Source organism: Montipora capricornis, chromosome 1, assembly GCF_036669925.1.
Source record: "Montipora capricornis isolate CH-2021 chromosome 1, ASM3666992v2, whole genome shotgun sequence".
Taxonomy (NCBI): domain Eukaryota; kingdom Metazoa; phylum Cnidaria; class Anthozoa; order Scleractinia; family Acroporidae; genus Montipora; species Montipora capricornis.
Genome location: NC_090883.1, coordinates 26600532 through 26618031, shown reverse-complemented (window position 1 = coordinate 26618031; position 17500 = coordinate 26600532). Strand labels below are relative to the sequence as shown.

The 17500-nt window shown below is 40.1% G+C and overlaps 1 protein-coding gene, 4 non-coding genes and 1 pseudogene across 7 annotated transcripts in view; all 6 read left to right on the top strand.

Annotated features, from left to right (window-relative positions):
• LOC138037303 (uncharacterized) overlaps window positions 1-10068 on the top strand; it is a 10737-nt gene extending 669 nt beyond the window's left edge. For 2 of the 3 annotated variants that reach the window (XM_068883260.1, XM_068883262.1), the window contains 3 exons: window positions 339-410; window positions 477-578; window positions 9589-10068. In XM_068883260.1, the coding sequence (XP_068739361.1) occupies window positions 339-410; window positions 477-578; window positions 9589-9847 (433 nt within the window). In that variant the 3' untranslated portion in view covers window positions 9848-10068. The remainder of the gene's footprint in view (window positions 1-338; window positions 411-476; window positions 579-9588) is intronic. The other variant, XM_068883268.1, reaches the window with a different exon arrangement.
• On the top strand, window positions 913-984 carry Trnat-ggu (transfer RNA threonine (anticodon GGU)). Its single transcript has one exon. It is a non-coding gene; the product is annotated as a tRNA-Thr (tRNA).
• Window positions 1292-1363, top strand: Trnat-ggu (transfer RNA threonine (anticodon GGU)). The gene has a single exon. It is a non-coding gene; the product is annotated as a tRNA-Thr (tRNA).
• Trnat-ggu (transfer RNA threonine (anticodon GGU)) lies at window positions 1671-1742 on the top strand. The gene has a single exon. It is a non-coding gene; the product is annotated as a tRNA-Thr (tRNA).
• On the top strand, window positions 2050-2121 carry Trnat-ggu (transfer RNA threonine (anticodon GGU)). Its single transcript has one exon. It is a non-coding gene; the product is annotated as a tRNA-Thr (tRNA).
• Window positions 10069-11854: 1786 nt separating the features above from the next.
• Window positions 11855-13563, top strand: LOC138052825 (uncharacterized; annotated as a pseudogene).
• Window positions 13564-17500: the final 3937 nt, after the last annotated feature.

The window sequence follows — 17500 nt, the reverse complement described above, 5'->3', positions numbered from 1 at the left end:
GAATACAAGCTCCACCAAATAATGGCCAGTCAGATTCGGCCTAATGACCTCAACTCTCCTGCTCTCGTGCTGAATCAGCAAAATCGTACGCGGAACGCAATAAGTTTTTCCTTTTTTGCATTCTGGTAGTGAATTAAAAGATGAGCTTGAAGGTGATGAAATTGGTGGAGACGAGAGGCAAAATGAAGCGAACGATTTTGATGAAAACGATGATAATGATGAGCAGAGGTAATTTACACTCTGCGCATATGATGAGAATTTGCCAGTCCTCTTCAACGACAGCTTTTTGTGAAAAGTTTTGGTTTGTTTGTTTTTCTTTCTTTTTTGCTTTTTTACAGAGAAAAAGAAGATCATTTCAACGATGACGCAAATGATGACGATTTTGAGGATGACCATGATGAAGAGGAAAGGTAACCGACCTGTTACTGAGCCCACCTGTTTGGGAGGGTTGCTCAGTTTCTTTCGTTTTCTTGCAGCGAGTTGGAAGATGAACTTGAAAGCGATGAACATTTTGCGGAGAATGAAGAGGATGATATAGATGAAAACGCAGAAGAGAACGATGGTATTACAGAGGAAAGGTATATATATATATATATATATATATATATATATATATATATACCTTTCCTCTGTAATACCATCGTATAAATGAGGCAGTTAGTTGTTAACTGCCTCATTTACCATCCACTGCCTAACTGACTCATTTACCATCGTATAAATGGTAAATGAGGCAGTTAGTTGTTGTTATTTCCCCGCTCAAACTTACACAATCATTTCATATATAGGGGGAAATTTACTGTGAATCGCTGATCAACTTGAGCATAGTGACGCGATCCTCACTGCAGAAAATGTGCGATTCTCCTCAGAGCTTGCCATTTAAAGGTCCTTCCAATTCGGCTGAATGGCGGGGTTGGTTCAGTGGCCGAGTGGTAAGGCATCTGACCGGTAACCAGGAGACCCGGGTTCGATTCCCGGCTGAACACATTTTCACTCATTTCCTTTGTTGTATCGATTTCTGTTCCCATCCAACACTTCTAATTAATACTTGTCAGAAATCACTGTGAATCGCCTTCTGAAGGGAATAGGTTGGTGATCCAAGGGTAAATGAGGCAGTTAGTTGTTGTTATTTCCCCGCTCAAACTTACACAATCATTTCATATATAGGGGGAAATTTACTGTGAATCGCTGATCAACTTGAGCATAGTGACGCGATCCTCACTGCAGAAAATGTGCGATTCTCCTCAGAGCTTGCCATTTAAAGGTCCTTCCAATTCGGCTGAATGGCGGGGTTGGTTCAGTGGCCGAGTGGTAAGGCATCTGACCGGTAACCAGGAGACCCGGGTTCGATTCCCGGCTGAACACATTTTCACTCATTTCCTTTGTTGTATCGATTTCTGTTCCCATCCTACACTTCTAATTAATACTTGTCAGAAATCACTGTGAATCGCCTTCTGAAGGGAATAGGTTGGTGATCCAAGGGTAAATGAGGCAGTTAGTTGTTGTTATTTCCCCGCTCAAACTTACACAATCATTTCATATATAGGGGGAAATTTACTGTGAATCGCTGATCAACTTGAGCATAGTGACGCGATCCTCACTGCAGAAAATGTGCGATTCTCCTCAGAGCTTGCCATTTAAAGGTCCTTCCAATTCGGCTGAATGGCGGGGTTGGTTCAGTGGCCGAGTGGTAAGGCATCTGACCGGTAACCAGGAGACCCGGGTTCGATTCCCGGCTGAACACATTTTCACTCATTTCCTTTGTTGTATCGATTTCTGTTCCCATCCTACACTTCTAATTAATACTTGTCAGAAATCACTGTGAATCGCCTTCTGAAGGGAATAGGTTGGTGATCCAAGGGTAAATGAGGCAGTTAGTTGTTGTTATTTCCCCGCTCAAACTTACACAATCATTTCATATATAGGGGGAAATTTACTGTGAATCGCTGATCAACTTGAGCATAGTGACGCGATCCTCACTGCAGAAAATGTGCGATTCTCCTCAGAGCTTGCCATTTAAAGGTCCTTCCAATTCGGCTGAATGGCGGGGTTGGTTCAGTGGCCGAGTGGTAAGGCATCTGACCGGTAACCAGGAGACCCGGGTTCGATTCCCGGCTGAACACATTTTCACTCATTTCCTTTGTTGTATCGATTTCTGTTCCCATCCTACACTCCTAATTATATATATCTATATATATATATATATATATAGACAAGGTTAATTTGGTTAATTTGGGAACAGAAATCAGCACAACTAAGCAATTAAGTGAAAATGTGGCTCAGCCAGGAATTGAACCTGGGTCTCCAGATTACCGGTCGGATGCCTTAACCACTCAGCCACTGAACCAACCACACTGGGAACACATATTACTGTACAACGCATACACAATTTTGGAGACCCAGGTAACCAATTTTGGAGTTAGGGGCACTCTCCAGTAACAATTTTGGAGACCCAGGTTCAATTCCTGGCTGAGCCACATTTTCACTTAATTGCTTAGTTGTGCTGATTTCTGTTCCCAAATTAACCTTGTCTGTTGTATTTCTCAGAAATGCCTAATGAATCGCCATCCAAACGGGAATAGGCTGGTGATCCTAAGTAATTAAGGCAATCAGTTGCTAATATATCCCCTCCCTACCTCACTGTACTTCGTTAATTTACAGGGGGATATGGCCGTGCATCACCGATCGACCGGGGAGTAGTGACGTGATCCTGATTGCAGAGAATGTGTGTAATTGTCTCCTCGGACCTGACCATCTCAAGGCCAAAATTGTGTATGCGTTGTACAGTAATATGTGTTCCCAGTGTGGTTGGTTCAGTGGCTGAGTGGTTAAGGCATCCGACCGGTAATCTGGAGACCCAGGTTCAATTCCTGGCTGAGCCACATTTTCACTTAATTGCTTAGTTGTGCTGATTTCTGTTCCCAAATTAACCTTGTCTGTTGTATTTCTCAGAAATGCCTAATGAATCGCCATCCAAACGGGAATAGGCTGGTGATCCTAAGTAATTAAGGCAATCAGTTGCTAATATATCCCCTCCCTACCTCACTGTACTATATATATATATATATATATATATATATATATATATATATATATATTGTGTGAAAGTTGGAAATAAAATGGAGTCTCGTTTTATAACCAGTAGTGCCTTCGATAACTTAGGACTTGTTTTAGACTAGCTCAGGTGCGCTTTCTCTTCGTTTACGTATGCGGGTCTTAAATGGACGAGACTTGACTCTTGTGTTTGAAAATTCTTTTTGGAGTAAAACGTCTTTTTTTTCTTTCTCTTGCTGTTTGGAATCAGATATTTGGTGCAGGATTTAGTGTTAGTTGTGGGCTTTAAAGGGTAAGACATGCTTGACAAGTGCTGGAATTCCGTCACTCCAGACGTTATACATAAATACACATATTTTTTAATGAGTTGTGATCACCATACCTCTTGTATAAATACTGGCCGCTATGGAAGTGATAGACCGCATTAGGGGATATATCCAAATTGGGTGTTTGATACTCACATCTTACTCACATCTCCACTAAAATAGACGGGGCACTAGTTAGGGGCACTCTCCAGAAATCTAATCATATCAAGTCATAGATTGGTATTTAAGGAGAGTACCCGGGAAAAACCTCTCAGAGCAGAGTATATTACCAACAAACTCAATCCACATATGCAGCACATATGCAGCACTCACAGCATGTACTTATTGTACATTTTGATGTGGTTTGGTGTTGTTGTTGTTAGTTTTTATTGACTGTTTGTATTATTTGAGTATCTTACAATGTATACGTAGAGGAAGCTCGCGTTTTATTGGCTAATCGTGTTGGTTTCCATAACTACACCTATATTCTCACACGTGAAAGATAAAAATGATATGGTCACTGCGCGCCGTGAAGATATGATTTTTTAGTAAAAGGAGAAATCTTGGTATTTCATCAGTATCTATATAATAATGAACTTTATTTAAGTGTCAACTGCATTTAGCGCTGGGGAAGTAATTGGTGACACTGTACAAAAATGAAGTCAAATCAACTCATATCAAATAGTAGGTTGTTTTCTTTAAGAGAGGAGAATACCGGAATACCTAGAGAAAAACCTCTCGCAGCAGTGTAGAGAACCGGCAAACTCAATCCTCATGTGATGCCAAGTCTGGGAAATGAGTTTAGGTCACAATGTGCTCTCATCACTGCGCCATCCTTGCTGTTGTATATTTATTAAAACATATTTCAATTGTGTATTTTCTCGTGAAGTTTATTTATTATCTCCTCCTGATATTTCGGTATTGTTTGATAGAAAATGGTTTGCATTCGTTGGAGCATTTAGCTCATAAACCAGCAGACCGGTTGGTTCATTTGTCGAGCATTGGAATACTGTGCTGGAGGCCGTGGGTTCAAACTAAGGCCTGACCCACACTTAGGGTTTAACTTTCAAATAGAAACTTAGGGTTTAACAATAACTGAAGACAAAGTGCTACCGCCACCTTTGGAATTACACTTTCAACGGTTTAACTTTCTAGTCGGACAAGGTCTATAAACAGTTGCCTTAGGCCCCATCTGGCAGTTCCTGTTCTTTCTGTAGGACCTAACCCAAATACTATTCTAAATTAAGAAGCAGGACACATAGTTGCTGGTGTTGTGATCTGGTTACACTTGTTCTGTAGTGTAACCCGGCTTCACCACCAGGAGCCGGTTGCTCGAAGCCTGTTTTTTTTTTTTGGCACTAACCGTTGGTTAAGAGATATCAGAACCTATAGGTTTCCACAGATTTAACGCCGGTTAGCGACTAACCGTGGTTCGAGTAACCGGCCTCAGGATTGTAAAACTGAAATAAGCTATTAATTTAAAAGTAATCTAAACCTACTCGTATAAACTCTTGTTCTTAGGCCTTCGTAGCTTCATTAGGAAAATAACACAAACAGCGGTGATAAACATTGTATTCCAACGCATTTTTATAAAACTTGACGTTTCGTATGCTAGTCAACACACATTTTCAAAAGTGACCGTTACAATTTTTAAAAACTATATATATATCGTAAAAATTAGGGGTCTGGAACCTAGACTGAGAAAAATGATCTGCAGCAGTACGTGTCTAGACATAATGAAAAGTAATAGCTAAAACAGCAATAACTTCTCACTACTAATATTTACATTAAGGGAAGGCTTTAGCTCTTGAATGAACAAAGTCTCTTTAACTTTACAGTGAAAGTCAGTTTTTCCGGACGCTAAAATGTCAAAGTGATCCCATTTAATGTCGTGGCCAGTGGTTTTCACATGATCAGCAATGGCTGATGAATGGTCACTTTTAGATAGGGCCTTGAAATGTTCTGTTTTTCTGTCGTGGAGTCTTCGTTTTGTTTTGCCAATGTAGAATTCATCGCAGTTCCAGCAGACAGCTTTATAGACGACCTTGGACCTCTGAGATCGGTTCAAGCGATCTTTGTATGGAAAAAAAGGAGTTGATGCGGCGTGTGTTTTGGAATACGATCTTGAGATTGACGAAAGAGTAGAAATTGTATACGCAGAATTTCAGACGTTTCGTGACTTGGTTACTGTGAAGACCTAAGTAGGGTAACACGATTAAGATATCTTTTTTGGGGACTGTAGCTTGAACAGGGTTATTTGATTTGTTTTTATTTTTGTTCAATACATCGTCATTTCATGTGCCACTTTGAAGAAAAATGGTTGATGAACAGCAGATTCTGTCCTTCACTTTGGTTCAGATATGTCTATGACACCTCTACCATGTTTGACAGCAAGGAAAATGCTAATAAGTTTTTAAATTTTCTAAATAGTCGACATGATAGCATTAAGTTTACTCTTGAATTCGAAGAAGATAATAAGATTCCATTTTTAGACATCCTTCTCAAACGCTGCCCTGACAACACTTTCTCTACATCTGTCTACCGGAAGAAGACATTCACAGGCCTTTACACCAAGTGGGATTCATTCACACCTCGCAAGTACAAAATCAACCTCATCCGCACTCTCACCTATCGATGCTTCCGAATTTGCTCCTCGCCATCTTTATCACAGGCCGCTATTAAAGATCTGAGAAAGCTCCTGTTGCAAAATGGTTACCCTCAAGGCGTTATCACGTTCAACATTAACGATGTATTGAACAAAAATAAAAACAAATCAAATAACCCTGTTCAAGCTACAGTCCCCAAAAAAGATATCTTAATCGTGTTACCCTACTTAGGTCTTCACAGTAACCAAGTCACGAAACGTCTGAAATTCTGCGTATACAATTTCTACTCTTTCGTCAATCTCAAGATCGTATTCCAAAACACACGCCGCATCACCTCCTTTTTTTCCATACAAAGATCGCTTGAACCGATCTCAGAGGTCCAAGGTCGTCTATAAAGCTGTCTGCTGGAACTGCGATGAATTCTACATTGGCAAAACGAAACGAAGACTCCACGACAGAAAAACAGAACATTTCAAGGCCCTATCTAAAAGTCACCATTCATCAGCCATTGCTAATCATGTGAAAACCACTGGCCACGACATTAAATGGGATCACTTTGACATTTTAGCGTCCGGAAAAACTGACTTTCACTGTAAAGTTAAAGAGACTTTGTTCATTCAAGAGCTAAAGCCTTCCCTTAATGTAACGAGATGCTTCTGTGAAGCATACACTGGGTTGCCTGTGGTACGTGCTACAGAAAATCAGAAGGCACTGAATTGTGTGGTATTGAAATACAGCATTCCAGTGTCTGAAGAATAACAAATAAAAGAGAAGCGAGAAACATTGGCTTCTGGGCTGACATGTTGATAATTTTCAAGTTCCCTCACAACTTCTTTGCACCACAAGTGTGCCCTCTGAGCATCTGACAGATTTGTAATACTAAACTTCACTGAAGTCAAGCCCTGTTTCGCGGGGTTAGTGTTAGGATGGGAGACCAAGACAATAAACCCCTCATAAAAAACAGAAACATCTGACCGAAAATACTATTAACGCTAACAAATGCGAACTCAGCAAGGTACAGATTTTGTTAGCTTGCTTTATGCAAAACAAATATTGATGAAAAAGCAAATACCTATTGATACACAGTTTTCAGAAAGAGCAGAAGGAAGTTTCCAGGACGGTCGATCGAGAATGAAATATTTACGACATGAAAACAAAATTAATCTTGAACCGTGAATATAGAATATAAAAAGTTACGATCGGCGACAAACATTTTGGGAGATTTTTGCTACGTTCAAGTAAATTGCAAAATCGAAAGTGACATGGCCGGAATTCAGCGGGCGCCGTGATTAAGTTACCGCGGCATGTTTACTCGCCAAACAGTGAAGCATCTGTGTCAAATGATGGCAAGATAACGGGTTTTTGTAAGTTTCTTTCTGTCAAGTGTTATAAAGTTTGACAATGAAATGAGCGAAGTCAAAACAAAGATCCCAATCACCCAACTCTTGTTTATGCAAAGTCAAATTTACTCTCCAAGACGCGTACGACGTTATTTATCACCGGGTAATTCCATCATTTTGGAAATAGCAGCTACTTTATTATTCATCTGCGTCACAAGTTTTCACTGAGTTTGGGGCTCATTTTGTTGAAACTCAAGCACGCTTCCAACAGGCCTGTGAACCCTTCCTGCTTACAGAGCAATACTAAAAAACTTCTCCCATATCACATTTCAACCTTAAGCTCGAAAATTCAATGCACAACATGATATTATAATTCACAAAGGCAGAATACCACAGAATCCTTTTCGTCTCGACGGGCGATAGATTGTTGTCGAAGTCCAGTACTCGTCACTTTTGAGATTCCTGCCCAGTTTATCCGACTGACTTTCCATTATTGAGCTCCATAAGGGTATATTTTGTTTAAGGATCCAGTAAAACGCCATTCGCGTTGCATGACTTTCGACGCCATTGCAGGCTAAGTTAATGATTCTACTGTGTCCACCAGAGAAATCTACGCAGTTCCACTACCCTCTCGATCCTAAGAAAATACACTCAGAAGGCTCTATGCACAAAGACACCACTTACCAGGGAAGTGACAGGCAAGACTTTTACCGACACGGAAAAAAAATAATAATAAAAAAAAGAAAAAAGGAAAACAAACAAACTAAACGCAGACCTCGACTGGTTTGCCATAGGCAACCCAGTAAATATTAGTAGTGAGAAGTTATTGCTGTTTTAGCTATTACTTTTCATTATGTCTAGACACGTACTGCTGCAGATCATTTTTCTCAGTCTAGGTTCCAGACCCCTATTGTTTACGATATATATATAGTTTTTAAAAATTGTAACGGTCACTTTTGAAAATGTGTGTTGACTAGCATACGAAACGTCAAGTTTTATAAAAATGCGTTGGAATACAATGTTTATCACCGCTGTTTGTTTTATTTTCCTAAACCTACTCGCATTTGAGATCTCACACTTTTTATTATTTTTCTTTTCCTTTTCTAATGTATTATTCCTTGATTATATACCTCTTACTAACCTCGTTTTCTCGGTCCGTACTGTAAGTTACGGATCCTCGTTTTTTCCCGTTGATTTATGACCCGCGCGTCTCGCGCTTGGCTGTTAAGTTTGAAATAGTTTCTTGCAAGATTCAAACAGTTTTCAGTACAAGTTTATGCAACAGAAATGACATAAATTTAGCGGGCTGTACACCAGGCCGTACTGTAGAATAAGGCCCGCTAATTTAGCCAATTACAGTGCGCGTACTATCTGAGAGATATAATAAACCCCCTTATTAGCCGAGTTTGAGGGCGGGCCGAAATGTCAGTTCGACGCCTACACTAGAAAATTATTGGAGCCTTCTCTTAGGCCCGGTTCGAACGTCGCGCTATCGTCACGCCGAACTCAATGAAATTAAGTTTGACTTCAGGGCGACCATAGCTCGAGAGCCGATTGAATCGCGTGCCAAATTCAAATTTTAAATGAAGTAGATCTAGATCACAATCCTCCGTTATTGCAAAATCAATGACGGCGGATCACAGTTTGGCACAACTGGATTTGCACGACGTTTGGATCAATGTCGTGCCAAATTCTCTAGCGCGACGTTGCCTCGACAAGGTTGTCGAACTTAAAAACTCACTTGGCGAGGCAGTTAATTCAAACGTCGCGCTAACGTCGAACTCAATTCACGGAGCACGGCGATAGCTCGGCGTATGAAGAAGACCGTACATACACAAATATAAAATACATATTTAATTGACCACTCCCAATAGGAGCTTTTCAGGGACAATAAAACACAATCAACAAAACAACGGAACACAACTAATAACTGTTAAGAATCCTAACTGGCCGGAGGCAAACCAGTTGGCTATTTACAAGTGCGGCCGGGAAGTTGAACCAGGGACTACCAGGAACAAATTCAAGGAGTGGTCAGAACGAGTCTTGAACCCGGGAACTCCGGATTGCAAGGCAAGCGTCCTAAAACTACGGCCCAAGCAAATAATGTTAGTACGTGAGATATTCATTTTATAGTGGTATGTCCTTGGTAGAATACTGTTGACTGGCCGCGAGTACGTATAAAACGTACCAATCGCATTCACGTTATTCAGTTTTTTGTACCCAAAAAAAGCTGTCAACCAACTAAGCATCTCATACTCATTTTTTTTTCCCTTTTTTTATTTGAAGGGTTTCTGATATGAATAGTGATGACAACAAGATTGACGATAGCGACTACGACGAAGACGAAGAATATAACGCTCAGAGATTATCAGACCCTATTCGCTTTCGAGGCATGAATCGAAAGGGAAAACGTATCATTCGAAAGGGAAAACGTATCATTGGAAAAGGAAAACGTATTATCAGAGGTGGAAAACGAGTTGTTGGACGAGTCATTCGTGGTGGAAAACGTATCATTCGAAAAGGAAAGCGTATTTTGAAAGGCTGAAAAGGTGTCATCAGGAAAGTATTTGATTCGCGCTACAAGGACCAAACTTCATATGTAATGATAATTAAGAGGACTGTCCGCTTTAACAAACATTTCAAACTTGAACGAATAATTTTGATACCCATCGCAGACAGACTGATTCTTTCTATGAAAAAATAAATATACAATCATTTTGTGTAGAGTGGCTTTATTATAAAATAAAGTATTGCCTCTTTTCCAGAGATCCTTTGTTTATAAAGCTAATCGCCATCATCCTCGGAGACCCAGGGGTAGATAGTCGGGACGAGGACAAAAGCGGAGCAGGCGAGAAAAACTGTTTAGCGAAAGTACGTAGGAAAAAGTAAGAGTCCCTGGGGACGAACTCTTTATGGACCAGTTCCAAACGACCGAGCAAATCCTGGCTCCTGATTGGGCAGAAATCCTTTTGTATTTTTCTGCCCAATCAGTGAACAGACAGGCCAAAACACCATTAGGTGTCTTCTTACACGAATAACAACAAGAACGCCAGTCTGCTCGCCATGTTTGGCTGGCTCATTCGTTTCGACTTTAATCACCTGATTCGCTCTCGGAGGGTGCCGGATATCACCCGTCAAAATGATACCCAAATTCCCGGGCATCACCCTTTGTAGTACGTACTATATAGTACGCTGCTTATAGTGCTTAGTACTGTATAGTGCGAGCTACAGTATGTACACAGTACGTACTATTCCGGCTTGATAGCACGATTTCCTCATTATTCGCTTTTAATATATCAACTGCATGCAATTCCTCCGTAATCCCTCGTCGAATGTTGCAAAGGGAATTTTTGTTTGCTTAGCTCTTATACGCTTATATTGTAATATAAAGCTGAGCTAATGCATGGACGGTAAATGTTTAGTTTTGCTCTAATATTTTCTTTTCCGCTGAGACAGTCGATCTCGGCCTTTCAACTCAACTCTGTCTATTTCCTTATAATTATCGCACGAAGTTAATTTTGTTGCAGGCGTAATAAACCGTAAAACGATTTAATTAAAAAGGAGATTCAAGTAAGGAATCATCATGATGAGAACACTTCTTCGCGGCAAGAGAGATTCGCTTCAGCCAAGCAAGGATCGATGAATTCGTTGAAGATGAACATGAGGGAGGGTCGTAGAGATGCTCACGTAGTTACAAGTGAACATTCTGATGATGGTGGTGATGAACTATGACACCTGCAACTCGTCATTATCAGAGGCTGCAAAGAGTGTAAGTTATGGCAACGTTCGAGAACGAGGGTTTGTTTTGTTCAAGCAACAGGTGTCATTTTTGTAAAACGATCAACTTCTGCAGGGCAAATGCTATTTTGCGAATCTTGCGCCATTTCGACGCATAGTAAAGTTAACATATTTAATCGTGTCGAAAGTAGTACTCATAACTTTTACCAAAGCTTTGTATGGTTCACAATAATATCTGTATGTATTGTTCCTTTTGATCCATATTGATTGACTGATGGAACCATCTACATGTACGTCATTTTTGCAATTATAATAGTGAGGTCAATAATTATATATTATACTATAATTAACAATAATTATTCACCGACACTGAGGTGAATAATTGTTTTAGTGATAACCACACAAGCTAAATAAAAATGTGAGTCAAAAAAATACTTTGCTTTTGTAAATTTTGTTGTTGGAAATTTTAAATCTTGCGCGCTAGAATCCATTTGTTTTCTCTTCAGCTACTCAGAGGTAAATAGTACTTGGCTAATCACCTCCGAGTCAGGCCATCAGCGCATGATATGTGGGGATCGTTATTCAGTTTTGTGGTATATAGTATAAATGTATTTTCCGCTGGTATTTGAAGTAATTAGTCGTGCTTGTTTCGCTTTAAGACCTGCCGCACCCTTCATTGTATCTTCTATGCTGTTATTGGTCAGTTTCTAGTACTTATACTATCCGCAGTTTCATTCACGCTTGCGGTTCCTACTACACAATTTATACCTATTCCGGCGCGGGTCTTTCGCAATTAGTCAGGCCTGTGATATCAATGTCCAACGAACAGGAGCAAACCGAAGGTTCCTCCCATCCAACAGATACGCCACAACCGGTTGATGGAAGTGGAAACTCGGCAGCTGTTGACCAGGTTTTTTCAATGTTCAAAGATTACCGCGACAAGAAATTGGATAATAAAGGGAAGCAGATCGAACAAAAGAGCAAGATAGATAAAGAAGTTGTACAACTGAAATTCAAAGGCAACCAGAAGCAGTTCGAGCTAAATGCAGAATTAGATACCATCATCGAAAACATAGAAACCGTATCTAATCGCAGCGAACCAAATATAGCGCTTATTAAGAAGCACACCCAAGAAGCAAGGCAGCTTATCCGCAAACGGCAAAAACTAATAAAAATTGCTGACAAGAATAAGGACGGCTGGCAAGTCGTAGCAGAATATGAATCGGATGAGTTGGCGTCTGGGTCAGAAGATGAAAAACGCCTCAAGAAGGCCAGGGAAGCGGCAAGTAGAAAAAGGCGTCAAAAGGATCAACTCGTTAGCAACCGTGGGTGCTGACAATCAGCCTTTTCGTGGTAACAAGTAGTGCCTGTAGTTTACTTTGTGAATTCACATGGTTTTGGATCCGCTTGTGCATCCTGCCATATTCCTTGTTTGATCTATTTGTATTACGGGTAAAATTATTTACGTTCGTCTGAGCGAAGCGCATTAGAACGTAAATGTATTTTCCGGTGGTATTCGAAGTAATTAGTCGTGCTTGTTTTGCTTTAACACCTGCCGCACCCTTCATTGTATCTTTTATGCTGTTATTGGTCAGTTTCTAGTATTTGTACAATCTGCAGTTTCCTGCATATCATTCACGCTTGCGGTTCCTACTACACAGTTTATATCTATTCCGGTCTTTCCCATCCCCCCCCCCCCCCCCCGCCCCTTCTACTTACTACGATTTCCTTTATTTCCTTGATTTAGACCGTAGAGAAACTTCTTGCGACTACTTGCGTTGCTACAAGTGTGAAAACTTGGACACTGGGCTAGAGACTGTAGATCCATGTTCTGGCCAGCCAGCTACCATTCCCCTAGCTATAGTACCGATGCTGGACTCTCCTATAACAAGCCGGCTGACAGCCCTTCAACTCATGAACAGTATCAGTCAAAGCAGTGAAGATGACTTGGCACAGGTAGAAGAATTTGTACAGAAACATGAACTTGAAAGCGGACAGTCTCTAACTGTTAAGGGCAACTTGAGGAAAAATCTAAGGTTTTGGGAATCTATTGGTGCTCCGAATTTCATTTTGACGATCATCGAAAAAGGGTACAAATTACCTTTTCCCAGCCTTCCTTTGGCTTCCTTAGAGAAACATTGGAGAATACAGGGTACTTGCATAGCTGTTTTCTTAGACGATAGTTGGGCTATAGTTGAGGACAAAGAAGGTTGTCTTGTTAAGGCCCAATCTGTAACTAAAGGCGGGACTTGTATAGTGCGGGTTTCGTAATTAACGAAGAGAAATCGGTATGGGAACCCAGTCAAGTTTTGGACCGGTTAGGTATAACTTGGAATTCTCTATTGGGTACCGTAAAAATTGTGGACAGAAGAATAACAAAGATTACCAACACTATAGATCGTATTGTTAAAGCCAATTTTGGCAAATGCATGGCAAAAGGACCACATAGAACCCACTCAAGCCACATACTCAGGGACGTAGCATCCAGGGATTTATTCGCCCATGGGCGAAAGGGGTGTCGTTCGGTGATAGGAGGGAGGGGGGGGGGGGGGGGGTAAAACCTTGGAATGTTATGAGGTTAAAACCCTGCACAGAAACCCAATAGATCGCAGGGTTCCCAAACTCCGTCACGTGATAGAACTCGTCAAAATCTTTCCAACAATTTATAGTATTATGGACTTACTTCACTTTTGACCTTTAGGGGTCACTTGGGCAGGTAAATCCAGTAAACGTTTTACACCCACACAAGACCAGAAGTTGAGTATAAAAGTCCTCGCGAATTTTAACACTAAACTTTTAGCTACGGGTTCTAATGGTCCCGTGAGGAATGAATCAGTGATGAAATGGTATATGAAATGAATCATATGAACTGCGGATATGAAATCAAGCGAAGCTATGATCTTCGCAGTTACGAACGCAATTTTTGCAATTGCGTAGAGAAGGCTTAAAAATTCAGGACTTCAACGGGGTTTGAACCCGTGACCTCGCGATTCCGGTTAAAGCACTACAATGCTGTATATAGTTCTTAAATATTTCGAGCAAAAGGTTAGTTGCTAGATCTTAGTTTTTTGCTATTTTGCATATATATTTATCATTCATTTTGGTTATTTTAAATTATATAATAACCAAATCAATGCGCGCGCTCTGATTGGCCAATCAGCTTTGTTTTATTGTACCTGTAAACTCATGGAAAAATCGCACCGCTCGTGCAGTTTACGAATTCTTGTCGTGTTCTTCCAACATCCCGCGCGGTTTATCAGCCTATAAACCATAGAAAATTGTGGTCTATGATCTATTGCTTAAATCTATTTGTAAAAGCTTGGCGTAATTCAGTCTTACGACTGCAAATCTCTGCTTTATGAAACTTCTATCTATCTATTTGCTCATTCATTCATTTACCAGACGTACCGGCTATCGGTTATGTCTCTTCGCTTTCCATAGTCCGTTTACGCATTGCAAACTCCAAGCGCTTGTGACGGAATTGTCGAACAGTAAATCCCTCTTTTTCTTAGGCCATTTCTTGCAAGTAGGGCTTAGGTTAAAGTGAGCACTACAAAATTGGCTTTTTTAACTTGGACAATTTTAGTCCAAACTTATTTCAACATACCGCTCGCACGCGTATTTTTGAAAGGTCGCGGCGAAGTAATTTTAACTGCAGATCGCCTAAGGTTCCACTGGTGACGTCACAGTAAAGATGTCATAATCAAAATGGCGGGCGCTTCGAGCTTCGAACGGTGATGTGAAAACGCGCTCGCTTGCAAATGTGAATAGCACTTTCGGTATGCTAGAGGTGTGTTCTTATTAACTGTGTAAACAGAAAAAAAAAGAGTTTTGGGGTTTACATGTCCTTTAATAGTCTGCCATTACTAACTTTAAGAAGATCTTGAGACACCTGAATCATGGATAAAATGACATTAAAGGCTCACTAGCTTAAGAATGCAATGCGTGTGTGCGCAACACAATTCATATGCATTAGGGGAGTTTTGGGGACTTTTAAACTTGCGTTTTGCACATAAAATAAGTTGCATTCACACCATGAAATTTTAATAAAGCTAGTGAGCCTTTGAAGGCCCTTTTTTTCCTGGATTCAACCCTCTGAGGTCCGGATCCTGGACCAATTGGTCAGTTTTGAACGTTAGTAATGAAATCCAATACTTACACTCAAAGTTAACGGTCTTTGAATAAAAATCAAAGCTCCAAATTTTGCCAGTAAAGCGTGTATAAGCAAACACACTTTAAAAACTACACACCTGAAAACTTCAGGAGGCATCAACGGGAAGGTGTCGTCAGGTGTTGTTGAGGTGTATGGAAGAGACGATTGCTTAAAGTGCAAAAAATCATTTCCTTTTTTTCTTTCTGGCAAAATCTTGAGCTTTGAGTTTTATCCAAAGGCTGTTTTTTTTTTTAATGTAAGTTTTGGATTTCATGGTCCGCCATTACTCACGTTCAAAACTGGCCGATTGGACCTCAGAGGGTTGGATCTAGAGAAAATGACGTCATTTACTCACTAGCTTAAAATTTCAGCGTGTAAACGCAGTTTATTATATATGCAAAACACGGGTTGAAAAGTCTGAAAGCCCGAAACTCCCGTGCTGCATATTAATTAGGCCGCGTACACACGCATTGCATTCTTAAACTAGTGAGTGTTTGACGTCATTTTCTCCTCGACCCAGCTCTCTCAAGATTTTAAAGTTAGTAATGGCGGACCAATAAATAAGAAAATTACAGCTAAAATAAACAGGTGTCTTTTTAAAATCAGAACTTAAAACTTGGGTGAGTTGGTGTTTAGTTATCATAGTTTTGAAATCCAAAGGAAAAATAATATTTTTTTTTTGGTCGTAGTACCACTTTAAGGTGATTACCTCGAAAAAGAACTTGCCCGATAAAACTTCCCACACTCGTTGAAACATAATAATAATAATAATAATAATAATAATAATAATAATAATAATAATAATAATAATAATAATTTTTAATACTTCTATAGCGTCTTTTACATGCACATATGATCAAAAGCGCTTTACAAAATACAAAATCATCTATAGTATAATAAATTACATGATTAAATAAAGCATATCTAAAAGCTAGCTAACTAACTAAACTATTTACATTATAATTGCATGAGACTAATTAAAGAAAAGTGAAATACGCCCTTCTGAATAAATGCGTTTTTAGCATTGTCTTGAACATGGTTATATTAGTCTGGTCTTGGCAGTCCATTCCAAGTTCTTGGGGCAGATGTTTTGAACGATCGGTCACCCAATGTGACTTTAAACGGACAAGTAGGATCTTCAAGTATCAGACCATTAGATGCCGACCGTAAAGAGTACTTGTTATTTTCCTTGATAGACAATAAGTTACTTAAATACTGTGGCGTTTTAAAATGCATTGCCTTGAAAGTTAATAAGCCTATTTTATACTGAATCCTATATTCAACAGGATGCCAATGAAGCTTGAACAAAACCGGCGATATGTGATCGAATTTAGGCGTGAATGTAATTAAACGCGCTGCTGTATTCTGAAGACGTTGTAGCGTGCCAAAAATACTGCTTGCACAAGAAGCTTGGTGCTATCCTGTGTAATATACTTTCGAATTTGTCTGATATTGTGCAGATGGTAATATACAGACTGACAGGTCTTATTGATATGAGTTGACATTTTTAAGTTACAGTCAAACCAGGCTCCTAAGTTACGTACAGCAGTAGTCTGCACTGATACAACTACATGACCGACTTTGATATGATTAAACTTGATCTTTTTAAGCTGTGACTTAATTAGTGCCAATAAATATAAGGATTATTTCCGTTTTATCTGAGTTCAACTTAATCTTATCCAATTTCATCCAGTTTCCGATGCTTGCGATGCACCTCTCTATTACATTGACTGCCTCCACTTCAGTGGAGAATGCTCTTTGAAAAAGAGCGGCGTCAGAAAGCGGAGGAAAAACGCCAACGGCGTAAAGAACGTGAAGCTGCCCCTGCTTTGTCGCAGCAGGCCTCCTACATCTGACCTGCCTGTGGCAAAGCGTGCCACTCTAGAATTGGACTCTTTAGCCACTAATGGGTGCACAAGACTAGAAGTTGAATAGACAAATCTTACTCGTTTTCGAGGGAGACCATGATGATGATGACATTGACTGCCTCCACTTCAGTGGTCCGCCTCCGAGTGTGGTTGAAATGATAAATATAACTGTGTTTCGTATGCATAAACGTGTACTTCAGGTAGATAGAACTTGATGACTTCAAACAGTTTGCTTGCATACACAGTGAATAGGAGGGGCCCTAGTCATGAGCCCTGAGGCACGCCGTGGAGTAAGTGAAACGTCTTAGATGTACAGCCCTCATAGCAGATGCGCTGTGATCTTTGTGACAGGTACGATGAAAACCAGCTTAGCGCAGTTCCAGTTATTCCAAAGCTAGACTCTAGCCGTCACAGCAACACCTGATGGTCTACCGTATCA